Source organism: Kwoniella shivajii, chromosome 1, assembly GCF_035658355.1.
Source record: "Kwoniella shivajii chromosome 1, complete sequence".
In the NCBI taxonomy this organism is placed as follows: Eukaryota; Fungi; Basidiomycota; class Tremellomycetes; order Tremellales; family Cryptococcaceae; genus Kwoniella; species Kwoniella shivajii.
In genome coordinates this window covers 1,580,445-1,606,921 of record NC_085908.1, presented here as the reverse complement: position 1 = coordinate 1,606,921, position 26,477 = coordinate 1,580,445, and the positions used below count along the sequence as shown (strand labels likewise).

The 26,477-nt window shown below is 43.1% G+C and overlaps 10 protein-coding genes across 10 annotated transcripts; 6 read left to right on the top strand and 4 right to left on the bottom strand.

Moving 5' to 3' along the window:
- Nucleotides 1–84: 84 nt before the first annotated feature.
- Nucleotides 85–4,713, bottom strand: IL334_000616 (uncharacterized protein; the record flags this gene model as incomplete). The annotated part of the gene is made up of 16 exons (XM_062932382.1): nt 85–447; nt 517–662; nt 735–1,011; nt 1,068–1,200; nt 1,284–1,555; nt 1,621–1,775; nt 1,834–1,942; nt 1,992–2,144; nt 2,203–2,312; nt 2,365–2,497; nt 2,556–2,657; nt 2,726–2,851; nt 2,911–3,980; nt 4,065–4,266; nt 4,331–4,443; nt 4,527–4,713. The coding sequence occupies 16 exons, from the start codon at nt 4,711–4,713 to the stop codon at nt 85–87; spliced, it is 3,651 nt and encodes a 1,216-aa protein (XP_062788433.1).
- Nucleotides 4,714–5,224: 511 nt separating this feature from the next.
- On the bottom strand, nt 5,225–6,021 carry IL334_000615 (uncharacterized protein; the record flags this gene model as incomplete). Its single annotated transcript, XM_062932381.1, has 2 exons — nt 5,225–5,674; nt 5,776–6,021. The coding sequence occupies 2 exons, from the start codon at nt 6,019–6,021 to the stop codon at nt 5,225–5,227; spliced, it is 696 nt and encodes a 231-aa protein (XP_062788432.1).
- A 669-nt stretch (nt 6,022–6,690) lies between these two features.
- IL334_000614 (uncharacterized protein) lies at nt 6,691–8,627 on the top strand (the record flags this gene model as incomplete). Its single annotated transcript, XM_062932380.1, has 4 exons — nt 6,691–7,179; nt 7,362–7,395; nt 7,455–7,495; nt 7,707–8,627. 4 exons carry the CDS (start codon nt 6,691–6,693, stop codon nt 8,625–8,627), a joined length of 1,485 nt encoding a protein of 494 aa, XP_062788431.1.
- A 659-nt stretch (nt 8,628–9,286) lies between these two features.
- Nucleotides 9,287–11,799, bottom strand: IL334_000613 (uncharacterized protein; the record flags this gene model as incomplete). Its single annotated transcript, XM_062932379.1, has 10 exons — nt 9,287–9,445; nt 9,577–9,711; nt 9,815–9,989; nt 10,048–10,113; nt 10,165–10,215; nt 10,274–10,350; nt 10,411–10,799; nt 10,856–10,938; nt 10,998–11,079; nt 11,136–11,799. The coding sequence occupies 10 exons, from the start codon at nt 11,797–11,799 to the stop codon at nt 9,287–9,289; spliced, it is 1,881 nt and encodes a 626-aa protein (XP_062788430.1).
- A 375-nt stretch (nt 11,800–12,174) lies between these two features.
- On the top strand, nt 12,175–15,412 carry IL334_000612 (uncharacterized protein; the record flags this gene model as incomplete). The annotated part of the gene is made up of 8 exons (XM_062932378.1): nt 12,175–12,509; nt 12,576–12,663; nt 12,728–12,939; nt 13,008–13,149; nt 13,213–13,619; nt 13,685–13,999; nt 14,112–14,773; nt 14,832–15,412. The coding sequence occupies 8 exons, from the start codon at nt 12,175–12,177 to the stop codon at nt 15,410–15,412; spliced, it is 2,742 nt and encodes a 913-aa protein (XP_062788429.1).
- Nucleotides 15,413–17,125: 1,713 nt separating this feature from the next.
- Nucleotides 17,126–19,674, top strand: IL334_000611 (uncharacterized protein; the record flags this gene model as incomplete). The annotated part of the gene is made up of 14 exons (XM_062932377.1): nt 17,126–17,341; nt 17,425–17,489; nt 17,578–17,672; nt 17,760–17,881; nt 17,940–18,002; nt 18,062–18,115; nt 18,177–18,239; nt 18,296–18,416; nt 18,480–18,508; nt 18,575–18,646; nt 18,709–18,899; nt 19,012–19,198; nt 19,311–19,472; nt 19,564–19,674. 14 exons carry the CDS (start codon nt 17,126–17,128, stop codon nt 19,672–19,674), a joined length of 1,551 nt encoding a protein of 516 aa, XP_062788428.1.
- Nucleotides 19,675–19,891: 217 nt separating this feature from the next.
- IL334_000610 (uncharacterized protein) lies at nt 19,892–20,553 on the bottom strand (the record flags this gene model as incomplete). The annotated part of the gene is made up of 4 exons (XM_062932376.1): nt 19,892–19,948; nt 20,020–20,034; nt 20,109–20,162; nt 20,245–20,553. The coding sequence occupies 4 exons, from the start codon at nt 20,551–20,553 to the stop codon at nt 19,892–19,894; spliced, it is 435 nt and encodes a 144-aa protein (XP_062788427.1).
- A 311-nt stretch (nt 20,554–20,864) lies between these two features.
- On the top strand, nt 20,865–21,482 carry IL334_000609 (uncharacterized protein; the record flags this gene model as incomplete). Its single annotated transcript, XM_062932375.1, has 3 exons — nt 20,865–21,104; nt 21,215–21,283; nt 21,429–21,482. The coding sequence occupies 3 exons, from the start codon at nt 20,865–20,867 to the stop codon at nt 21,480–21,482; spliced, it is 363 nt and encodes a 120-aa protein (XP_062788426.1).
- Nucleotides 21,483–23,523: 2,041 nt separating this feature from the next.
- IL334_000608 (uncharacterized protein) lies at nt 23,524–25,325 on the top strand (the record flags this gene model as incomplete). Its single annotated transcript, XM_062932374.1, has 4 exons — nt 23,524–24,002; nt 24,113–24,222; nt 24,287–25,057; nt 25,135–25,325. The coding sequence occupies 4 exons, from the start codon at nt 23,524–23,526 to the stop codon at nt 25,323–25,325; spliced, it is 1,551 nt and encodes a 516-aa protein (XP_062788425.1).
- Nucleotides 25,326–25,824: 499 nt separating this feature from the next.
- IL334_000607 (uncharacterized protein) lies at nt 25,825–26,340 on the top strand (the record flags this gene model as incomplete). Its single annotated transcript, XM_062932373.1, has 1 exon — nt 25,825–26,340. The coding sequence occupies one exon, from the start codon at nt 25,825–25,827 to the stop codon at nt 26,338–26,340; it is 516 nt and encodes a 171-aa protein (XP_062788424.1).
- Between the last annotated feature and the right edge of the window lie 137 nt (nt 26,341–26,477).

The window sequence follows — 26,477 nt, the reverse complement described above, 5'->3', positions numbered from 1 at the left end:
TGACGGCCGAATCATGCAGAGCAATCCGGTCTATCAAGTGGTATCGTCATATCGCAAAAAGCAATCCATATATGCCTGGATACATCACTTCAACCTCTTACAAGCACTATCGACGTCCCCAGGTCCATATTCCAAACCCAATCCTGAATCCGCATAACTTTTGGATATGATGTTCTGCGCTCTGACCGTTTCTTTTATCAGTCCGGATGTTATTTCTCTCCAGACAGTCTGAACAAGTCCCGAGCTGTTGCTGGAAGAAGACGCATCCTCGTCATCCAAGAAATGTTTATCGACCCTTTTCGATATGACCTCGATTGCTTTCCTCATATCTTTCAATCCATTATCTTTCAATATTTTTTTCAAGGATGATCGATTATATGCCGCGTGCAATGGCACTTCTGAAGGTGGAGTTGTAGTCAACAGCCTTTCAATGCCATCAAAGAAGTCCTATATCAGATAAGAGTCCGATTAGCAAGTTTCAGGTTTGGAGTGACATAAAAGTAGTGAGTCGCCTACCATGAATCTTCCGAATGACCGCCTCAGCATCATTTTTACGTAAATCGACATGTTCTCCTCATACAAGCCTTTGGCACGTTGCAGAGATACACTCAAGACTGGCGAACTCAGTTTCTCGACGTCTTCGACGAATTGATGCATGTTCTCTGACGGAAAGAAATTATAGCGTTCGGCATTAGCATTGAGATTCACCTGGACTAGTGAAACGCCACACTTACCAATCATGATAACATGGTAATTCAGTTGACCTTTATCTTCCGCAGCTTGACCGTCGGCTCGATCCAACTTAGCTAACTGTTGCAGACTTCCGAGAACGCTATTTACTACCTTTTCGTATATGTCGTTGACCTTGCTTCTGATGAGCAAGTCATCGGAATCAACAAGTTGAGCTTCCATTTTTTCAATGAAAATGGGGAAATGTTTGACGAAAAATGCTACTCCTTTTCGTTTTCTGATGGTTGATTTCGACGCTTCGATCACTCGAATTTGCTCATTCTAGACGACGAACTCGATTAAGCAAGATGCAATGACGTTTCTGCAATTCTACTTACGACGAAGTAATCCAACATTTGCCTTTGTCTTGAAAGTTGTTTATCGAATAATTGCGCGAAGAAGATCGAGGTGTTTTCTTCTTCTGCTTCTTTCGCTAACCTTTCAGTGACTAGGATAATTCCTACTATTGATCTGCAATGGCAAGATATATATCAGCACTTGGAAATTTGGCGGCTCAAATGTTCAGATGGTTGAGCGGCCGAAGGTTGACTTACGCTGGAGCCTTCTCAATCGCGGCTTCGGTCCATTGTCTCAATTCACCCTCGACGAATCCAAACACTAAGTCCATCATACTCCTCACCAGTTGCATCATACCTACACTCATACCTTTACTTGCACGTCTTGCAGCTTGTCTCCTGAAATAACTATCCAACTCCATATGATCCGCAAAAGTAGACTCTGTATCAGTTAGATGTAAGAATGCAGAAATGAAGTCTTCTTCAGAAACGATCTGGTTGATCATCGCTGTCAAAGCTTGTCGGTAGAGCTAATTCAATAGACAAATAATTAGCAGTCAGTGCCCAAAACAAAACGTGATGAATCAATACATACATCTGATGCTCTGGAAGAGTAATCATCACCTTTCTTGTTACTCTTAGTTTGTGGATTGCTTGAAGCTGATCCTCCTAGGCCGATAGCATTTTTGGATTTGAGCAGGGCAGAAGGTTTTCCGACGTTACTGGCAGGTCCAGCGGCAACCGTGAAGGCTAATCATATCATATAAGCTCAAAGTTTATTGTAACGAGGATTGCAGAGAGGACGTACAAGCATCATTGGACTGATCTCCCACTGCAGCATTCAGTGATCCCATAAAGTTCATCAAAAGATCCTTCATTTCCGCTTGATGGAGTTGACTCGATGTTGACATGTAGTTCTGCGGTACAGTCAGCACTGTTCGGGTATGGCTCATCATCACAACTTACAGAACAAAGCTTTTGATACCTCTCCTCATCCATCTCCTTGACATACAACACCAGACCTTCGTAAGTCATTAGATATTCGCCCATTGATCTGTGAGGTGAGAGCGACATGGTCTTCTTTGCGGTCTTACGGTACTCCGACAAGGTGGAGTCGGACTGATACAATGTCCGATATCAGCTTCTCCCCAGATTCATATTACGTGGATTAGCTAACCTGATATTTGAAAGTGACATCCAAGTAATCTGATACCCTCTTACAGAATTGAGAACTATTTTCACGATACTCCTGCATTCGAGCAATAGTAGCAGCAACTTCGGCATTGGCTATGAACGACCCTTTCAGTGATGGTCGTCATTTCTGGGCAATTGAACTCACCGCTGTCCATACCTGCTTGTAACGCCTTGTACAAAGACGCTGCAGCTTGCTCGAGAGTTTGCACTCCTCTGGGTGTACTGGGTGATTCTTGCGCGAGTATACGTAAGTCTTCTGGTGGGACTTCGACGATTTGCTATGCGCCCAGCTGTGTCAGCATCGAAAAGAAATCTGAAGAGTTGTTGACAACTTACAAGTAGCTGCCTCAGCTCGTTTAACAGAGCTTGCTGATTGGATGTTTGTACTTGTAAACCTCGATTTTGAGACTCTATGAAGGAGATGTCGTCTGATACAGCCTACATAGCGGAATAATCAGCCTACTGCTATGCAAGACTCATCATAAGCAATAATAACTATCACTTACGTTGAGCTGCATTTTATATCCTGTTATTTGAAGATCGATATCATCTAATTCTAGCAGAGCTTCATCTATATGTCCTAATACCTGAGCTATTCGATCGTCTGATTCCAGGAAAGCGTGAATATTGGCCTTGTGAATCGATGTTAGCTTGGACGAAACAAGGAATATATGATTGGTGGTTCACTCACCGAGTCTAAAGCGGCCAGTTCATCCAACAATCTACCCTCAATAGCATCTGCACCTCCTTTCTTTCTTTCCCCAATCATCGTCCCATTGGAGAATCCAGCAGTCCAATCGAATCCTTCAAGCATTTCTTCCACATTATTCATGACCGCTTGATCGTTTTCTTGGCCGTCATCAAGGGATAGTCCGACCGCACCGGGCAAGATACCAGTTTTTGATTTAAGCAACACTTCCCTTGAAAAAGTAGTATCTAGAGGTGGAGGATGGAAAGACGCTCTTCTAACTAATTTCTTTTCAGTGGTAGGCGCAGGAGCGGGAGCTGGCGCTGACGCCTGAGAAGGGAAGAATGACGTTGTAGGGATCAGAGGGGAAGCTTCTGTTGTTGTGATTATCGGAGTTTGCATATTGTATGAATCAGATTGTATAGGTGGTGGGCGTAGAGTAGAGCTAGGGTTAGACATTGAAGTAGCAGGAACTGTTTGTTCTCTACTTCTCCTCACTGGCGAACTTGGTGGTATATCCCTCTCTGACTCCTGAATAGCTCTCATACCCTCATTAGAAACTTTTCTCGTCATTCTATTGTTTTGATTAGGCCCGTTGTTATCGTATTCTGAAGCAGCCGAGAAATTTCTTAATCCGCTTGGACCTAGCCTATCCTCTGAATTCTTTCTCTGTCCGACAGATGGTGGCGCTCCTACACCTATTCCAAGACCTGTGGAAGTAGGCGGTAGGTTGGTAGGCGTATTTCTAGGTGAAGTTGATCTAGCGATAACTGGGTCAGTTGCAGATATAGATGGTTTACGTATCGACGATTCCCCTAATGGAGATCGACCGAATCCACTTTGTCCTTGTCCAGGTGCTTGACCTTGTTGTGAAGGACGACGCTCTTCATCCATTGAAGGTCTGGATCTTCCATCATTTGAATGAGAATGATAATTTGATCCACCAGATGCCATGGATGAGGATGAACCTGAACGAGTCTGTTTCATGATATTTGGCGGTGCAAGATCCATCGAACGACCCAAGGGAGATGAAAATGACCCGGCTCTATCCATAGGTGGTGGAGAGGGGAAATCTAGATGGGAAATAAATTACAAAGATCTGTCAATTCTCCTGATCGATATGAAGAAGCGTGATAGTTGTTACAGGTCTTACTCACAATCACTTCCATTGTGTCCTTGACCTGGTTGACCTGGCATTGGTTGAGCAGGTGGTGTAAAATTAATCAGTTCCGGTACATCCCCCTTTGTATATGTCTTATATACTTTCACTACAGAATTCAAGAAATGACTTTGATCCTTTGCACGTTCAGTCGTCCAGTGATATCGACGTATAGTCATGGTCAATGCGAAATCCGTTGGCTAAAATCATAATCATCAGTATAAACAAGCGATGTTTGGGTATTTGGACATGAATATAACTTACTCCTATGACTTCGAGGATTCTCACATCTTCTAATTGCCATGTTTTACCTTTTGAAAATGATAGATTATTGTTTCGTTTAGCTTTATGGACCACCACTTTGCCCATTTTCGTTACTGATAACCCGAAACGATATTTAGTGTTTTCAGATCCAGCTGACTAAACTATGCAAAGCACTGGAGAGCTTCTTTCTACTCACCAGCTAGCATCAAGTACCTCGATTTCTGTCCAGCATGAGTATCACCTGGATCATCTTCGTACACTTTCAAGAACGATATCAACGTTTCATCAGGTGTTCCGTCTTCATCCCGTTTAGTGAAGAGGGATGATATGATGTGTTGACGCACATCATCGGATGATGGTTGACGGACGTGTTGACCAGACATTTTGCTATCTATCCGCCTGTTGCTAAACTGAATGATGTACCGGCATTCCGCACTTGTAATAGACCTGGTAGTCAGTATATTCTGGGATGAAACTGTTCAACTCTCACTCATCAACAAGAAGATCACCATCATCATCATCATTGAATGACGGCTGCAGTGGATATCCGGCAATGACCGCATGTCATACAATGAGGCCATTTGATCCCGTCAACATCTCACCTCTATTGAAACGGAGTATGAACCCTACCGGGCTGCACGATAATATCACAACCACAGATCTAGCACACGGAGAATGGATTGGAGAAGTGTTTCATGCAAATGCTAGTTTTTACTGTATACTATGGTGTTTGGAGATGTCTTTTAGAAAAGCATTGAATGGGTATATAACTTTATACTGTATTTTCACCCTGCCTCCCACATGTCATGATAATGCCATGTTCCTTGATCTTCCCTTCTTCGTTCCTGTTCTCCAGCTCGTCGTCGAAATCGTTTCATCCACACATCGACCAATCTACTCTGGTTGTACGACACCAACTTTAGCGGGTCTAAGTACTCTATTTCCAATCATCCAACCTTCGGAATTAACTTCCATGATTTCACCTGGATTATGAGGTGTACCATCTTTCTTTGGTGGAGCAGCTTCTTTTGGAATCATGAACTCAGCTTCATGTAAATTTGGATCAAATACTTCTCCTTTCAAGTTTTCTAATCTTTTCATTCCATGTGATTCTAAAGTTTTGATCATTGTCGATTGAGTTAAACCGACACCGTCAAACAATTGTTGTAAATGTGTGTTATCGATTGGTTGTGGTACTGATTTCAATGCTTTCTGCAATACATCAACTGTGCCTAATAAAGCTCGAGCGAATCCTGCTATAGCGAAATCGGATGCTTTTTTACGTTCCTCTTCTGCTCGTCGAATTGCCGTTTGGTAATCTGCTCTTGCGTATTGAACTTCTTTCTGAGAATGGATGGAAAGGATTATCAGTCACCGTTATTTCGTATACTCGGGTCGTGTCAAAGCCGCGGCTAGATTTAATCGTAATATGAACAACAACACACCTTGAGATCCTTCAATTGCTCTTCCAAGTCTTTGGCCCTCTTGTCACTCTCCTTCTTTGCATTCTCCAATTCTGTTATCCTCTTATCTTCTTCAGCATGAAAAGACTCCTCCTTCTTGCCTCCTGCTGATTCAGAATAAGGTCTCGCCAATCGGTTGAGCGTTACTCGACCTGCTACCATGGGCGGTCGAAGGGGGATTGAAGATCGAAGTGATCGAAGGGGTGAAGCGATGGCTCTTGGATTCATAGTGGCGATATAGCTTGAGTTTGATAAGATTTCGGGTCTGATGTTCTCTCAGCGATGATAGGATACAGGTGTAGGAATCACTTGATTGGCTTTCGTTTTTGGTCTGTTTGTAGTATTCTCTTAACAAATCCAACTTCAAATAATCATTAAATCGTCCTTCATGTCTGGTATGTTCGAAAAAAGTTGGGAAAGACGGGTGGAGGGAATATCCGAGAACCGCATAACCTGTACGGTACCGCTTTTCCTTTAAATGAGGGTGATCAATAGATTAGTGGCGGCGTTTTGGGATATGTATTATAATTCCCGATGGGATTTTGAATTTGATTCCGCTTTTGGGCTTATGTGTTCTTTCCCCCCCTTTTATGGGATCATATCATTCCACTGCTGTATCAACAACCCTTCCCCCCCTTCTACCCCCATCCCTTGCTGGGTACAAGAACATACAACCACAAGAGTGACCTTATGGCTTGAGGCTCATCCTACGTTTGTCATCCACCAACACCATCCCATCCAACACGTTTACATTCACCCATCGCATCTCACAGACCTAATATATACTCAGCGTACGCACGGAAACCTTGAGACGGAGCCCACTAGATACAGGAAGAACGTCACCCACGGCCGTGTTCCCGGCTTCCAATTTCCTTCGCGAATCACACATAGTACAAAATGTCCGAATCAGCTTCAACACCACTTCCTCCGCCAACTACGACGGACGTTTCACCTAAAAGAGCTGAATCGTCCAATGATCTCACTCCCGCTCCATTAGAGGAAACATCTTCCACTTCAAATTCAAAACAACAATCAACGGATGAACCCGTTATTGATCCAGAATTAATGGATTTACCAGCACCTCCTCACCATACAGATCAACCAGCGACTGCCGACAGCAATGATGCCAATAGCAATGGAAATGAGATACAGAAAGACTACATGCCAGAACCTGGAGCCATGGGTATAACTGAAAGTATAGCAAGTGCACCTAATCCAAGACCGGCAGATTTCCCTCCACCTGATCAATTGCAAAATGAAGGTATAGATTTAGATGCTCTCTCAAATCAAATTATAGATGATGATATGCCTGGTTCACCAACCGCCAAAATGATGAGAGCTATAGCACCTCCAACTGCGATAATGACAAATCCAAATTGGGCTCCTGTAAGTTATATTTACCTATTAGATCATCTCTTCTTATCGTGGCACTGCCTTAAATGATATTATCATTGTTTTCATTAATCTCCTTATCGTTATCTTTTCCATTATCATTTCTGCCACAACATGTCATCAAAACATTGCTGATCGCCTTCGTGGCTAATTTTCTCTTGGTATCGATATTTTAGCCCCCTCCTAATGCAAGTGTAAACTTGTTCATTGGTAAGTATTGCGCGCATCAACGAGGAAGACTGCACGTGCTCACCAAGTTATTCTGACAGGTCGTGCATTATTATCGAACGGGAATGATAATTGGCCTTTGGTGAGTCAGATTTTAGTGGAACCCACCCGGTGATTGTCATCGAGCGCTCGCTGACTTGTGTACTCTTATCTCCTCACTTACTGGCATCTCGATGGTCGCAACCTCCCACTTCATTCTGTCTTCATTCCTCCCCCCTTCCCGTCTTCATCCCGTCTTGTCCCTGCCTCTCTTCCACCCCTATTACCTTCTTTCTTCCCCTACGCACCGGCAGAAACCCAATGATATCGTCAACTGGATACGAAAACACTACCCATCAGAATGGGATGGTGACGAAGGAAGATGTTCAGCACATCGAGTAAGAACTTATTTAGCACGTAAAGGTGCGGACATGTACTATGAGAAACTGAATCAAGGGTGTATAAATGGATGGAGAATTCGAGCGAATCATTTGTGGAGATTTGATAATGGAGGATTCCAAGGTAGGGGAATGAAACAAGAAGAAGCACAAGCGAATACACAAAGAGAACAAGAAGCTTTAGCCAATGCAGCTAGAAAAGAAGCTGCTGCAGCCGCTCTCGCTGCTGGACATCCAGGTGTTAAAGTATCAATGTCAAATCCTGGCATAAATGATGGTTTACCTATACCTAAAAAACCAAGAACGACAAAAGCTCCTACGCAAAGAAGAAAATCAACTAAAAAAGATTCGTTATCAACGTTAACTCCCAACAATAACAATGGTTATAGTAATGGACAAGGTGATTTATCTTTATTGACTTCTAATACCGATGATCAATCTTACTATCAACCTCAACAACAACATCAAGATGATCAACCCACAACGTTGTATGGTCATCTAGATCCTTCACAACCAATTCCAGGTCCATCGACACAACCCCATCAACAAAGTGATATAGACCCAGCACTTGGAGATGATACCACGGTCAATCTCAATTCAGACGGTACACCTGTCGATATAAATATGGTCCAACAAGCTATGCAAGCTGCAGCAGGTCAAATGGATGATCTGGAAATGGGTATACAGTTACCGATAGAAATGCAAATGCATTCCAACGAACATGAAGATGCAGATGAAAGGTTCAACTTCGGGGTAGATGTTAATGTAGGTGTGGGCACACATCATCAAAATGGTCAAACCTATGGGACAGAAGGCGGTTATAATTATAACGGTTGATGAACATTTTGATCAAAAACGGAAGGAGGTTAAGAACTGAAGATTGGAATCAAAAATTCCGAAAACAAAATTAAGATTGAGATTGAGTTCATGTGACTGTTTCTGGGTCGTTGTAGATTATCCCTTTCTCTTTCTGTTGATTTCTCTCTCCTGATTGTTTTCGCCATTTCAAATTAACGGGACTGTCGCTTTATACTGTTTTCCCTCCTTCGCTCCCCTGGTTCTACACCAAGAACGCTTTTCCCTCCCATTACATTTCAAGGAAGATGTTATCGTTATTTATATACATTATATACTAATTTTATATACCCCATACGTCACCTTGTCTCTATAATTACCCCCAGATACAATGGAGTTGAAGAGAGATATGCAATAACATGTCATGTAATGTGGTTTCCGGATTGAAACTGATGAAGCATTCTTGCATCTAGTATATATATATATATATATATGTATGTATGTATGAGATAAATAAGCGCAGATTGTTACTCTGTTAAAGAGAGAGTCACGATGAAAATATTGTACTGTCCATACTATTTTACACATTCCTACATTGAGGTGATCCTTTGCACATAGATATTGGCAATAGATAGTCATCGTCCATGTTCCCAGCCCGCTCCCGTTGCTCAGAATCCTCCAAAGATGTTCTTTTGGGTAGCTCACCTCCTCCTTCTACCGCTGATTTCTTCTTCGAATTTTGCTCTTTTACTTCTATCAATGATCTGCACGTAGTATGTCCCGGAAACGCCTTTCCAGGAAACCCAATCTTGATGATATGTATGAGAAGTTGATTTTACGATAGCAGCGAATGTGTCGCACTGCATACAACGTATGAGTCAGCGACTTGTCCACAAGGAATAGAAAATTCCTCAGTACTGCCAGAACATGAAGGATACCTAGCGGGAATGGAATAGGGACAAGACCAATATCGATTATGGGTGATACTCACATTACTTTCATTCATTCTCCAACCTTCTGGAACAAAGGGTTTGAGACTGACAATCTTTGCACCTTCCTTCAGATCCAGGAACATATTTGACAGATCCATGTTGAGTGAAGGGGGAAAAACTTCATTGTTGACAAGCTAATTCAAGTACCGAATTAACAAGTGTGATTGTCTCAAGCAAATTGAATGTCACAGGATGATGGAGGGTTCTGTTCGATGGGAATGGGTATTGTGCACGTACCACAATATCGGCTTCTCTCAGCCTTTTCGCTACGAGTGGATGATATCTGAAATCCCCTTCATGAACTTCGACTTCCAAATTCCCTTTCAAGCCCCACATAGCCCACCGTCTTTGTACTTCTCGAACCTGTAATCTCGCGCAATGGGCTGGGACAGGAAGAAGCTCGAAGCCGTAACTAGCCGGATATAGTACTTCAGTCACACCCTGCTTGTGATGCGATTCGGGCAACTCACCTTTTCGACCCTGCTTGGAGAGCAGCCTGTAGAACGCAATTGCCGACTCCACTGCCTAGATCCACACTAAGGGCTTGTCAGCTGTATTAACAATCCGAAGAATCAGGAAGGACCTACAAAACGGAATCTGGACCGAGACCAGTTTGCTCAATCAATTTACTCATGAAGCTATAGTACAATGTCAGCTTACTCCACAAGGAAAAAGATCAATAGAGGTAAAGCTAACTTATGCCTCAACTCCCCGTAAGCATCTTCTTTTGCGGTTATAGCTTCGGCGACCTCAGCGGGATGCTTTGGGTGATGCTATCCCGACAAATCAGTCTAAGCAGATATCATTCGATCTATACCGATGACCAAACTCACTTCCAACTCGTTCGAATAAGGTCCTACAACTCTGGAATAAGCAGTTTCATGAACGGAGTCGACCAGTTTTGACCATTCTCTTGCTTTCATTGATTTATTTTTCATCCAAGTCTTCATGGCACCAGTTTTCTGTAGCTTTTCCATCTCATGATTATACCTTTTCATAGCAATTAAAAATCCTGGTCCGTCTCTCCTATTCGAAGCAAGGGCTTTACGCAATGCGTCACCTATCGTTTCAGTTGGTATCAGATCTGGGGGTGGGGTAGCGAGGGACCCAGCAAATGGCGAAGTCAGTCGAGATGGGAGTGAGGTAGGTGTTTCAACAGGATCATAGAGAGAATCGGCGGATAATGTACCGAATATTGGAGCGTGTTCAGGGGGAATATAGTCTGTCCTCCTTTATCAGCGGGAAAACTCAAATACGACTCGTAAATGTGCAGCTCACGTTCTAAGATCAAGCGGAGAGTCGTACGCAGCTCCGATACCGGGTTGAACTCTCCTTGAGAAGTAGGAGTCAGGAGGATGAATCTGTTGTTTGGTATGTTAGCTGATTGCGCTTAGCGATTGGTGTGAGTCGTGAAGCTCACTTTTCTCGACATCCTGTAGCAGGATACAGCAATTCTACAGAAGGAGGCTCTGGGCCATTCTCGAAACCGGGTTGTGGAAAATCTGTCATACCCATCAACTCAGTACTTGATTGAACGCAGAAAGATGAGGAGACATACAAGCTTGGTACTTTTCTAGTCCTTTACTTTGGCCATTTCCACCACCTCCAGCCCAGCCGTTGCTTCCCCCTTGTAAGACCTCCTCACATCCTACAAACCCTATCCAACCTCTGTTATATTCCCCGCGCATATCGACCTCTTCCAAACAGAAACCATCTGATCTTGTCTCGACTTCTGCCAAAGTTGGTGTGGATGTTCCTGTGTTTATGCCTTTACGACGTTTTAATTTGGGTTTTGGATCTAGGGCATCTTCGCTTGATGAGCTGTCCGAATCGCTTTCAGATTCGCTTTCTATCCTAGCTTCCGGCGCTGCTTTTCGCTTTGGCGCAGGTGATCTGGCAGGCGAAGACTTGGAAGTCGTTATTGGACTCCGCGATGAATTGTAATTCGTTGATGATGCTTTTTTCAGCAGAGATGGTCTTGACAGAGGGGATGAGGATGATCCATTTTTACTAGAAGACGAAGTTCCCTTCCCATTACTTGTCGTTGAAGGTACTTTCAGGAATACGTTTGAAGGTCTTGAATATGAGTTCGCACCACTTGATTGCGCCGGTCTTGATGGTGTTGAAGTAGAAGATACCTTTTTGACCACTGACACTTTGGACACAACGGTTGTGACTGGTCTCGGCTGCTTGCCTGCTTGATCACCGAAAAATGATAACATCGTCCCACTCGGTTCCCCTATATCGGTCTAAGCTCTTCTCCTATGATTGGTATATGATATGATACTTTGATGATGACGATAGCATACAAACGGATATGACAGAAACGAAGATGAATGGTAGTGGATTTGTTATTGAGAGGAAAGTTGAAAAATAGAGGGCGATGTCCGACATTGAATGAAGAATTTGCCACCCAAAGTGGTAACTCGATAAATATTCGCGGAAATCAGATAAAAATACAATCCAGAAAACAGACATTGGACTTGATTCTTGGAACGTCAAAATCACGTCTTCAAGCTAGTGATAAGTTTCAGTCAGATATCTGTTTCTACCTCAGTGGTGCTAGGAGGAAGAAAAAGATCTATAGGTATCTTATCATGTCGGCTTCAACTTCGTTCCCATCCCTTTCACAAACAGGTCGAGCGTTTCCTTTGCCTTCCATATCAGAAGATACATTGCATTATACGCTGCATTTATCGTCGAGGTACGAACCGACCTCCACGGCATTACTGTTGAACCAATATGTAGAGTCGCTGCTCACCCTACCATGGTTGTGGAACAAGGATTCATGGGAACTGAAAGTGATACCTTCAGTGGGATCAGAAGGGAAGTTGGAAGGTACCATGAGAGTAGGTGATGCTGTTGATGATGAATGGTTGGTGGTTTGGTTATTGAAGAAAATCAGTGAGAAATGGAACGATATAATCATAGGGTGAGGATTTTTTGCTCTTCCTCTCTCACTTCAAAGGTACGTCACAAGCTGACCAGTCGAATCCAGAATACGAGACACAGACGGGGAGTTTTTGTTGATAGAAGCAGCGAATGATTTACCTTCATGGGTTTCACCTGAAAATGCTGAAAACAGAGTATGTTCAGCTTTCTTCCCATTTATCCTAGAGAGTCTACCAGTGATCTAACGCTTTTGGTTAGTTATGGCTGCAGGGAGGACACCTTCATCTCATTCCGTTATCTGTTCGATCTACTTCTTCGAGGCCGAAACAAATATCAGACGATAAAGATATGGAGAAACAGTTCGATCCAGATGCTTATATTAGTGAAGAAGGTGCCCTTCGAGCTGTCAGGACCGGAAAGTATAAGGCGGATGATAAAATGGAAAGATCTGTTTGGAGTAGGATATCATGGTAAATCTATTTCGGCTATAGAGTGGTTTCATTTGAATTAGAAGCTGATGTGATATATCAAATGGTAGTTATCCTGATGGACTGAAAACACATCAACATCAGACAAAGGCTTATCTACCGGTACCAATAGCTCGGGCATTGAAGAAAAATCCTGAATTGATACAAAAGGCTGTCGAAGGGTTCTATGTGAGAGATCCATCACAACTACGTGTTCGTCCTTTTCGCCCTTTTCTGGTCATTCAAGAATGTGCTGTTAACGGCAAGAATGTCTAGACGGCTGCACGTATGACACATTTCCCACCTTCACCCTCGATACTGACACCGGTAATCTTGACTCGAGCAGCTTACGCTCAGCTCCAGGGTCAAGTGATCCATCCACCTCGAGTATTCGGTCCTGAATGGCATGTAGCAGATAAACCGAATTCAGAAGGCGAAAGACGTTGGAGAGATTTAGGTGTCAAAATTGCTACTGGATTCGAAATAATGTACCGCGAAGGAGGGAAGAAAGGTAAAAGTGGGAATGAAGACGACGACATAACGAAACAAGATGAAGGTTACAAATCATTCCTTATCAATTTACAGAAATCAGGTTGGTTTGGAGACGAATTGGAAGGAAGTGAAAAATGGAAAGAAAAGGAAGAAATTGCAACTAGAGGTTACAGAAACATCAAATCAGCAGAGTAAGCTATTCATTCCACTGCACAATGTGAGAAATGACGTTAGCTGAACTCTTCTACCTTTACAGCACTCCATCTCAGCGACCCTCTTTTGCTTATCTCGTCGATTCAGCCATATCCTCGTTCTCCAATACCACCCAAGAAGAATTAACAGTAGACCCTTTGTACCCCGAAGATAGCGAATCATGGCTTGAAGTGTCTCCTGATGAATTGGACGGGATGATGATGCGTGCTTCTGGACGTGCGGCTCCCTCAGCTTCGGCAGACGAAGATGGAAAACTGGAAGTCGGTGAAGAGCATGGTCAAGCATTACAGGATTTAGCCAAGAAAGTAGAAGATTTCGTTGGGGGTCAAGGTGATTTGACAGGCGCAAGATTTGAAGAGTGAGTGTCATGTATTTCAACACCTCTTAGAGCTGCCCTCTTTCATCCGTACCTCTACAAGTCTTTTCACCCATCAGCGGATCTGTATGCACAATAGCTGACGCCAATTTAGTGAACTGTCTGACGAGGACATGAACGAATCAGAAGATGATGATGACGAAGTTGATCAGCGAAGCGCCCTTGAATCCGAAAGAGCAACACGTCTGAATAACCTTGTCCCATCCCTTCCAGCAGAAGAATGGGGAAAGAGAACTCAAGCTCCTTCAGACAGAAAGGAAGATGTGAAACCAAATGCCGAGCTGAAAGAAAAGAAGGAAGTCAAATTCAGTCATCAAGATGTGTTGTCAGACAAAGTGCGACCTCCTGTTTTCGCTAAACAAGAATATGACGGTGTAATTTCTGATAGTGAATCTGAATCTGAATCTGAATCAGAACTGCCTCCAGTAGGTACACTAGGAAGGAAGATTGCTCAAATGAAGTGGTCAGAAGGGGATGTTACATCTGGTGCTACGATTGAGGAAATTGATGAACAAAAAGACGACGAAGAGAGGAAGCAAGCTCTAAAATTGGACGACAACATTGATTTAGATGAAGAAATGCAAAGACGAGTATGGGGAGACGATGACGCTGACGAAGACGACGGCGAGGACGATGAAGATATGGACATCGATATGGCGGGAGAACAAGAAGATTTCTTGAAATTCGCTAAAGACGCTTTGGGAATCAATGAGGATCTATGGAAAGGCATTCTAGGTGATAGAAAAGCAAGAGGTGGTGGGTATCTCTCAAACCAACGCAAAGGTGAGACAATGCTGATCATGGCCATTCATAGCTTTCGTACCCTCGCACTCAGCCTCGTCCAAGACTAAAGTAGATGATATGTCAGGGTCAAATTCTAAAGCGAAAACCACAGCAGATCCTGATAAGAAAGTACAATTCGCTTCGAATACAACCTCTACCCCTGCGAGCACCAAGAAGAACAGTGAGGGAGATACATCTCTTAACTCATTCGAGTCCATCATGAAAGCCATGGATACAGAACTCTCACGCAACAAACCCGCATCTTCCTCGAAAAAGTCATCGAAGTCCAGTACCAAACCTATAATAGACAAAGCAATACCTATCCCATCATCTTCTAATCCTCTACCACCCCTTCCGACAGAAGCGGACCTAGAGGCAATGGATGAAGACGATTTATTAGCCATGGATAGAGAACTGAGACAAGCCCTCAAAGGCGCAGGTATAGATGATGAGGACGATGAGGACGGTTTGGATGTAGAGGAGGCTAGAGAATTAGATGAAGACGGTAAGAGAGAGTATGAGATGATGAAGCATTTCTTGGAAAGTTACAGATCACAAGGAGGTGAAAGTGGTGTAGTAGGTAACTTGTTTGGAAGACTAGGAGAGAAGTAAGAACATGTGACATTTGCATATACACAATATATGCATCAACGATGCCCAAAACAAGAAGCATCTTACCTGAGCATTTTTGCTTGCAGCGTTGTTCTGTAGCATAAACACGTTATCACAGTGTGGTCTCTGCATACGTGGTTTTTCTTAATAGTACAGCCGAATACTGGACACACTGTTCACAGTGGCGATCAGCGATTCATAATGAGCCAGTCAACTACATTTGTAGCTCGAGAGAGTATATCACTCAACAATCTTATCTTCTGTCCCATCATTGCAGTCTTCGGTGGAACTACATTTGTAGCTCTAGTAGGAAGTTTGGCAGAATGTGAGCCGCACACGAAGAGTGGCGGTTTCCCCTTTCTAAGACATCTTTTGAAGAACCGAAGGAGAAGACTATCCATCCTTCTTTTGTTCGATTTTGCACCGGAAAAGTGGTTCTAGGATTACAAATATCGCAAAGAACGGCAGATAGGTCCCAATAGATGATATAGCAAGATGATATAGCACCAGGTGTGCTGAATCCTTTATTTGTGATAATGATAGTCGCAAAAATTCAGGCAGACAGCAAAGCAGCTTTGACCGAGTGGTTAAGGTGACGGACTTAAGCTATCCGCTTCTGGCGGACGCAGAAACCCGTTGGTTAATTCCGCAAGAGTTCGAACCTCTTAGGCTGCATTACAATGACAATCTTTTTGTCTTTACGATGCCATCTGAACACATACTTTTGCTTTTCTGACATGGTAGAAAAGAAAATGTTCGGGGTTACTCGAACAATGAATGATCCGCTGCAGGCTTTGCGAGTTCGACATTAGTTAAGAGGATGCTGCTTCAGTCTGTGCTCCTTTACAAGCAATATCCTAGTTCATTTGCCACTTGCCAATTAGCTTGCACACATCAATCTCGAGCGTGTATTTTGCCATCCGCAATATCTACCATGAAAAGTGCCACTCTCATTCTGGTTGTGGCTGACAAGGAATACTCGCAACCATAAATGCCTTCATTATGTATCGTATGTCGGGTGCCGACGTTCAACTTTTCTACATTGTCATGCATATTCAGCCGAAGAGGATCAGACGGGCTTGGTACTGGGCAGCCGAGCCGAGGGTTCGAGTTCACGCGGTTTCCTAGTGGGTATCAGAACGGCTTGAAAGCTGTATCTAAAGTCCACCGCCAGATTTTCGGCGACTTTCCGAGGCGACCGGTCGCCTCGTCCTTTTCCACTTCAGCAGATGCGCTACCAGTCAAGGGTAATGAACAGGTCCACTCTCAAATCCTGCTTCCTTCCAAGTATGCAGAAGTATCTAGTACAAGGGGTTTCCTTGCCGACGAAAATGCCTCGCCAGCAAAATGTAGCTGTTACTCTTCCGCTCTCTGGGTGGTAGCCCCATGTCGCTGTGAACAAAGATTGGGAACTGCCTGTATCTCTTCTCTCTAAGCAGCAGAAGTGCCGCGATCCAAGATCGAAAATCTGAGGTCGTATTATTTTTGTGGTGAGCGGGGATCCTTACCATGTGGTGTTACACGGTGATGATGATAACCGGTCATGACCGAACAGGTCCCACAAGGTGACACAATCACCTCTCTCGATCACATTGTTTTCGAGATATCAAGAGATAAGAATCAACGTTATAACGCCCATTGATATGCCGATCGAGCCCAGTATTCTACAAGTATACTCATCTTATGTATATACACTATAGCTCTGCAATCATCATGCGATTATCCGCCTCCCTCCTGACCTTGCTCCCGCTGATATCAGCTCTTCAACTCCCTCATATCCCTTCTCCTGGAGATGCTATCAACGTAGTCGACTCTTTCCTTCATTCATCGGATCGACAACATCCATCTGTCACATTGGGATATGGAAATGATATCAAATTGGAGAGTGTAGGAGAAGAATTTACGATATTATCTCATGAGAAATTTCCTGTGAGTTCCAGCGAACATAGAGGAGATATGAATAAAAGCAGTCATATATCAACATGTGTGCCTAAACTTATAACCATACATAGGATCATCGAGTCCGGATCAAATCTACGACAGGTTGGTGTGATCCAGATGTTAAATCTTATTCTGGGTGAGTAATCTCATTATGGCATTACTGCACACCTGCCGTTCTTTCAAACATCATAAGCTTATTATTACTGACTTAAATTGATGCTTAGATACCTCGATGTCGGATATGGGAAAGAACTCTTCTTCTATTTCTTTGAATCCAGATCGAAACCTAAAGAAGATCCTGTAGTCATGTGGATCAACGGTATGTCCTTTCAACTCTGTGCCCCGATGTCCGAACGATGATCAGAATGTGGAGTTAAAGGAAGCAAAGCTGATATGTCAATTCAAGGCGGTCCTGGCGGTTCCAGTGCCCTTGGTCTGTTCATGGAACTAGGTCCATGCAGCGTCAAAGGAGAACATCCAATGTCATCTAATGATACAAAGGTGAACCCACACTCGTGGAATGACAAAGTGAGCTGAATCCCACCTTACTTTGACGGCCCGATCGAAGCTAATTCTGAACTCATAGGCAAACTTGTTTTTCCTTGATGAACCTCTCGGAGTCGGTTATAGTCATGCCGAACATGGTCAAGTGAGCTTTCCCACTCAACGTACATCCGGTATATACATTGACTGACTGTCGCTATCTAGACTGTAGCTACCACTGAGGCTGCGGCTAGAGATGTGCAAGCTTTCGTCTCCATTGTAAGTTTCTCGTAATTGCATAATCCTGTAAGTCAACAGCTAACACAAAAATTTGCGGTAGTTCTTCGAAGCTTTCAAGGAATTTGAAGGAAGAGCTTTCCATATGGCAGGTGAATCTTATGGTGTAAGTTGTTGGTTCATTTTAGGATTAAAGATATATCCGTCTAATGAAGTGTATAGGGTCGATACCTACCGATCTTCGCTTCTGCCGTTGTTGACGGAAACAAACATCTCATTAAACACGGTAAAAAGCCTATCAATTTACAAAGTGTCATGATTGGCAATGGTGTCACAAACGATTGTAAGTCTTCTCGATTTTCGTTAACACATTGTTGCATCGATCAATACTGAATGATACACACAGTCACCTTGCTTGAATCGTACTTCCCTTTCGTATGTGCTGTGTTCGTATATCAATAACAAGAGGCCAATCGCTAATACAATACAACCTGTGTTTAGCAATGTACTCTCAATGGAGATCTGACAGAACCGATCCAGAGTATTGAGAACTGTGTATTCATGGCTGAGAACGTAAGTTTCTTCGGAACCGTACTCTTCTTAAAATTACTGAATATCGACTGTCTTGGTGACAGGTACCGAAATGTTCCAAACTTGCTCGTAAACATTGTATTGAGTCGCACGACTATACAGCCTGTTCAATGGCTATGAACTTTTGCTCGGAAGTCCTCGAGACTTCGTTCTGGCAAGCTGAAGTCAACCCTTATGATGTCACTATGTCCTGTTCCCCCAAAGAGCTGGGAGAGACTTTATGTTATCCTGTAACGTGAGTAATCATCGCTTTATATCATGTGCTGCATCCAAGTGGACGGACGACCGTCGTCACCTTCCGCATCATCGCGCTTCGTATGCTGATCATTCTGCTTCGACTTGTAAAGTAAGAGAATCGGAACGTATCTTAATCTTCCAGATGTACGAGAAATACTTGGAGTACATCCTCATCGAGCGAACTGGTCGGCAATCAATGAAGGAGTCAGCAGGAGGTTCACTCAAACACTAGATATCACGGGTCAGACATGGTTATACGTTGCTGAGCTGCTAGAAAGAGGTGTCAGGGTACTGAATGTGAGGTCTAATCTTGTCTCTAGCCAACGTCGCAACGTCAGGATGAGTCAGCTCTGTCATGTCAGGCCTGGGGGCGAGGAACAAAGAAAAGCTGACTTACTCTTTCCTCCAGTACGTCGGAATGCAAGACTTCATCTGTAATCATATCAACAACGAAATGTGGATGGAAAAACTTGAATGGACAGGTCAAGCAGGTTATATTTCCGCTCCATGGACAGATTGGAAAGTCAAAGGTGAAACCTCTGGTTATTACAAGACTTCGGGTAATCTGACTGTAAGTGTTGGACTTGTGACGTCTGCCTACATCTTGGCCGTTTTGTATTCCCGCTACGATCACAGAATGCTGACTCGTTGGGTTCGATTAGATGCTTAAAATTAGAGGTGCGGGTCATATGGTTCCTTATGACAAACCTGTCGAAGCTTTGGATATGTTGAATTCTTGGTTGGATGCTGTAGCACTTGGTGACAGAGTATAATTGTCCGAAATGAGATGGCTCCATCAAAAAATAAAATCAAAAAGGATGCGATCCCCGTAGACGGCTAATAATCAGATCGGATGTAAGACATTAAAAGGAATAGTCAATGCATATCCCTGCATCCTCTGCTGACAAAAGTGTTGCATGGAAGGATTCAAACCCCATATATATATAAAAACTTGATTGCATTTTAGACCATACTAAACCGCTTATCGGATCAGTCACCAAGAGAATCGATGAAAGCTTGTACTTTGGGTAACATGTCATATCTCCACTACGTTTTATGGTTTGAATGTCAACTTTGATCTAGTGAGGGATGCAGAACCAAGCGGAGAGAATACTTACTTTGTTTGAGCAGGACTGTCTCCCAAGTAATCTCACGTCAGCTTCCCATGTATTTAGCATCCATATACACAGCTAAAAAGATTGCTGACGAGTTTATCTCTTCCATCAACTTTCTGAGCGACATCATCCCATCTCACTTTGACCTATAAATATTGATGACACAGTAGCAGAATTACCGTTTATAGGGTATTGGTTCGAGGTAGAATATGATGAAGAGAACTTTACTGGAAGGAATCCCATTGCATCCCACAATTGTCTAACTTCGCTTTTAGTCCAATTACCCGTTTTCCTATTCTTACTTTCTTCGTCATGTTTGATGCCTGCTGGACCACCTTTGGGTTTCTTGCTTTTGACAGTGGGAGAGGGAGTGGACGATGGCGATCGTTTTCTGCTTTTGAGGTTTGACGATTTTCGTGATGTCGGAGAAGGTGATGGAAGATATTCTCCTTCGTTACCACTAGAGATCATGTCAGGTGAGGATGTACGAGAGATGGAAGGTTTGATATCTTTCATTGTGAGTCGGTGAGTTGACATGTTAAAATGAGGTAACGTATAGGTTCGAAATGAGAATGAATCATGTCTGTCGAAAAGATGAACCGGGGAGACAGAATATTGATTGGAGTATGAGCTTGAGTCGGTTGATCAGAGACATGCCTTTCGTTTGGTTCTTTTTTTCATCAACTTTTTGGTCACTTGACAACGATCAAATTGGTCGGACAAAGTATGTAGAATCTTCGAGAAACGAGTCATTGGATGGGATCGATTGATCGTTTTGACTTCAACCCTCTTTCTATCATCTACCAACCCATTTGTAAATGTTATACAAGTCGAACATACTTCAAACCATGCCAGCTAAAAGAGAACATTCCTCCGAGCTCGACGAGCTCGACATCAAACCTCAAGTTAACACCTCAAAAAAGAAACCCAGAGCGACTGTAACGCCCAAATCAGAATCGGAGCAAGGCACTCCTTCGAAATCCAAATCCACACCCAAGAAGAGCAAAGTCGACAGTCCAGAGAAGAGAATGGGGCCATGGAGTGGAGAAGAGTTGAAATTACTTTACTCAATCATGTGTCCTAAGAAAGTGAGTAATTAATCCATTCATCGTCCAATAAATGGCGTCAGCTCAATCTCTAATCTACTCCAGTATCTCTCTTCCGCATCAATGCTATTTAGCTGACGAGATGAGTGTAGGTTGGAGTCAGCTGGAATGATGTTGCTGGTGAGATTCAAGGTAGAGATACCAAAGCTTGTCAAAACAAGGTAAGTATGTTTATCCCACCACAATACCTCTCATCTTCTTGTACACGCTCATAACAACCCAATCGAGGCTCATCACCTTTTCAACGCTCTATACATCATATCAATATGATCTTCCCTGCCGAGCTGACAATGTATCACCACCTAGTGGTCTCGAATGCAAGGTAAGATCATGCAAGCCATTGAAGATATGGGGGAGTAAGGATATTCATATACTTATCGGCGTGCAATTCTCCGAGGTAGTCCGTAGTATATATATTTGATTCAGGTACCCGGGTACTGGAAAACCTTCTTGCACCAAATGCAAAAATGCGGTTGTTAAAATATGCGTCATTCAGCTACACACGCTATTTTGAGGGTTTTTCTTATAGGTACGAGAAAACGGTACGAGGGTGGGTTCGGAGGATATTGATACTTAAGGGGCTATTCAAAGACATCAAAGTAACAATTTATATCCAGCTATGTGGACTTAGTGCGCCGAGACAGGTTTAAAAGGTATGTAATAATATGAGAATACACGGGAGACCTGAAGCTTTTCCCTCAAACCCTTCATTACACAATCCTCGTAAGCAAGTAAGCGTAACAATTCGTACGGTGACAAGGTCTCTCTATTAGAACAACTGCGGAAAAGCGGTACATGGATAGATATTCAATCTGTTATATTGGGGGTTCTTCCGTCCAAATGATGCATGAGGGGGACCTAGTTTCACAGCTGCGATTGATAATTTAGCTTGGGGAATGAAACGGGTCACCGTCCTAATTGATGTCATGTTCATCCTGGTTTTAGGGTAGACTTTCATATATTATTATCAAGTACTCAGGTTATGCTACTACCTCACGCTAAAATTGTTATTAACACAGTGTTTTGCCCTTCTTTGCATCTGTCGATTATTATCATAGATCCGTTGGGGAACTTGTCAATGTTTCATGCTCATGCACTAAGAGCAAAAAGAAGGGGACGAAGATGGGAAATGAGGTCTGAGCGAACAGGGGTAAGAGGTGAGCATAGTACATGTATGGGTATGACGATGATGAGAATGTATGCATGGGAGTTGGGGACCTGTTTTTATGTGGTAGTATGTATGTAGCATAGGAATGCTTTCAGTAGAATTAATATGACAAAGCGCAGAGAGAGGGAAGGAATGTACGGTATTTCCCACTCAGGGGTTTTGGATGCAAGATAACTAACGTTAGTCTTTCGGTGATCCCTTGCTGCACTTCCTTTTTTTGGCCATAATATTAATGAACAAGCCAAGCTACGAAGAGAGGTGAAAAAAAATGTAAATACACCGTACACCGTACACATGGGCCTCTGATGATACCGTAGTATACTCACTACACTCATTTGCATTAGAATATCGTTCTTGTTAATACATGCTATCCACTATATTGCAAAGACAAATCACAACCACCTCAAAGAGAGAGCAAACAGATGAGACGAGTAGATTGAGGATTGCCAGATTATCATAGGTGAGTTTTGATCAAGAATGTAAACACAACTTCGGCGCAAAGGGATACGACGTTTTTTCCATTCTTTTTGACCGAGTATTTTTATCGAACCCATATTCCCTTTGTGACAAACCTCGACATCATATGCATCCAAACAATCCTTACCATCTTCACATACCTGTTGCTTCATATGCTCTTGCGGAATCCCAGCTTGAACTCGGTTGAAAAGGTGTTCATTTCAATCTGTGACAATCTATCGCAGCCCTTTTATTTATAACTTTGGAAAACCAGCCCTTTTTACACAGTACATCAATTGTCATCATCATCATTTTCTTTCGTACATCTTACAATTCACATCGTTCCTTTGACAACCAGGCTTAATCCTTTCATCACCTCCTACAAACTCTTTTGGCAAGATCAATAAAACTAAATTTTTCAGTGTCTTTTTCTCTCCCATAATTCAAACGATCACGCAAAATAGAATACCAAAACAAAAAATCCCTTCAATCGGTCTATAATCTAATACACTGCGGTTCTCGTTTAGATCCATCTACTTTCCTATATACACAGCATCGATAAGAATACCCAAATAAAAATAAATATATACAACAAATAATTGACAATCGAAACTCACATCTGGTCGCTCTTTTGGGGTATATTTCATCGCCTATACTCTGTCATAACAACACAACATCACAAAAATCATATAAACCGCTTGGACCGTCCGTCTTTGTTTCTAGATACTCGATTGTCGAATACGCAAGACTGTCAATCGAGGTGAACAATTAATAACAATGTCTTCAGCAGCTGCCGCAACTCAAAATGCGGCAACACCTGCTAGTAGTGTAGCTGCTTCAAGATCAGCTGTCTCTTCCGCAGCAGCAACCTCCTCAGCTGCCGCCTCGACATCTGCCGTAGCTTCGAGTGCCGCCGCTTCTTCATTTGCTCCAAGTAGTAGTGCATCTGCATCGGCGGCTGGATCTACGTCTGCCAGTGCATCTGCGTCCACATCTGCAGCTGCTGCGTCATCATCAATTTCAGCCTCAGCCTCAGCCTCATCTTCAATTTCAGCGTCCTCCTCTTCCTCAAAAACTTCGACCGCCAATCTCATTGACGCCACAAGCACTTCCTCGACATCCAGCAAGAAGGGTTTGAGCGGAGGAGCAATAGGTGGTATAGTGGCTGGAGGTATAGTGGGTTTATTAGCACTGGCTTTGATGATATGGATCTGGAAACGGAAAAGAAGGACAAGGGGAGAGAAAGTACCGCCTCCGTGAGTAGCCCCTTTCTCTGATAGTTTCGCTATACGCCGGCATGAAAAACCTGTCCACTGTCAGCTTGCTCTAGGAATAATTCAAGAGCTGACTTGTACATCTCTCATAGACCGCCGATGAGACATGCTCCAGCCTCGAATATGTACGGGACTGGGCGAGCTGCGACTGTGGGTGCCGGTGGAATGAGCCATCAACGTCAACCAAGCGCTTACTCATCTTGTAAGTTCTTCATGACTCAACGATCAGACTCAGCAACTCTGAGCTAACTTGGCTTTCGGTGTAGTAATGGCTCCTCCCCGTCCCTCTTCCACATTCGCCTCCCACTCCCGATCACCCTCTTCACACATCAACTACCCCATCACCACTATGGCAACAATGAATCACGATGGTTCACCGCCCATGCCTCCATCCACATCTTCTAATTCTGGATCTTCACATTCCCCTCCCATGTCAACAGGAACCAATACTCCCGCGAATGCTTTACCTTCTCCCGCTCCTGGAGCTAAGCCCACTCTTGCTCCAATAGACACATCTCTCTCAAGAGGTGGTTCTGCTTCCAGTGACGATCTTCGAGGTGGTGCAATCCGACCGCCCAGGCACGTAAATTCCATTGATCGATTAAGGGGAGAAGGTAATGGTTCTGGACCAGGATCTGAAAGAGCACCTTCACCTGCATCATCAAGACATCCATCTGAATCAGGAATAGATTATTCCAGAGGTAACTCACCTCATACTTCGATGATGGGTTTACCTTCTTCACCTGGAAGACAATCATACTCCGCACCAAGATCACCCAGTGGATATCCCAGACCTGGAAGTATGGCTTCATTAGGTTCATCAAGGTATCTGCACGTCGGACCTGCTGGAAGAGCGCCACATCAAGGTAGACCGATAAACTTGACGATGCCTTCCCTGTTAGGTGCCCGACCAGATGAGAATGGTGATTTTTTTGGTCATTCAGGTAGATACGATAGTGGTTATCAATTAGGTTTGGATGAAATGGGTAGAATGAGAAAAACATCAAACAATACCAATAGACAATACAATGAACAAGGTGAGTTGTTGTTGCGATCACACTTCGCATCCGATAAAGAATTGAGTGCTGACTTTCCGAAACGTCGCCATGAACAGATTATCAACCTTCACCTATACATACAAGAATACCTTCAAGTCAATCGTTATCAAACAGGTCAAGGAACGGGTCAGATGAGAACAGCGATGTACCCACAATACCGGAAGGTGGTGTTCCAAATAGATATCAAAATCGTACGCCTAGACAAGAAGTAGCAGATCCTCATACGGTATTACAAAGACAACTATAATCATGACGAAACGGACCTTTTTTAATCTATATACTTCAAAAACAGAACATCGTAATGTTTTTAGTTCTGTTCCTCACCATTATTTTACATGTTAAATTTTGTACAAAAGCTTTCCAGCCCATTCGTCTCTACAATCTAGAATCATACATCGCTCTTTTTAGTGTCATTTGTTCAAAAAAGTCACATACACGACTCTCGCAATTTCACAAGACGTCTCCAATAGAATGTCAAAAATCACGGACTTTTATAGTGATCTACAACTACGTATAATATGTATGCATTAACAAAAGATGTTATCATTGACTGAATTCAATAGCATCATGCTAGACGATGGGCGGGCCACTTTAAAGTCATCGAATGAGCTGAAATGTACCTCCACTTTGTATCTTCGCGGCGACGTTTAGTTGAACAAGATGTCAAGAAATGTTTTCAACTCATTTTTCTCATGAAACCATACAACGAACAGCTGCAAGACTTTGGGGTTTGAAAGCTGTTCAGAATGTCTACACCCTCCTCTCCTGTCAATACCACATCTGTCCATCCCAATGCCAACCCTATATCTCCACCAAATCAAGCGGCAAAAAACAACTCTACAGCTAAACCATCCTTTACTCCATCATCCTCATTCCTTGAATCACTATTAGGCCAAACACTCTCATTAACACTCACAGATAGAAGAGTGATAGTAGGCCATTTACTGTGTGTGGATAAAGGTGAAAACATAATACTGAAAAACGCAGAAGAGTTTAAATCCATCTTACCTGCAAACTTCGATACTCTCTCTCAAGAAGAAAAAAGTGAATGGGAAAAAGTTAAAAAGAATAGAGAAGATTATTGGCCTAGAAGTGAACCGTTCAATGGATGGAATTCAGGTTGGGGTGGAAGAAGTATTGGTATGATCGGTGTTAAAGGTTCTGATGTTACCAAGATCGAAGTTGAAAAGGAAGTCTTGGAATGTTTGGGTAGTAGAGTGGAGAAGGAGAATAGGGGACTAAAGAATGGTGGTTTTATATAGGAGAAGAAAAGAAAGGTCGAAGGTCGTGTATGGCCGCATGAGAAGTAGAAGATAGTCACGGGAGGCCAATCGTGGAGCTGGATTTGGAGCCCAAGCAGAGAAGATGGATCAAAACAAGTAGACGCATGTTTTCAGAA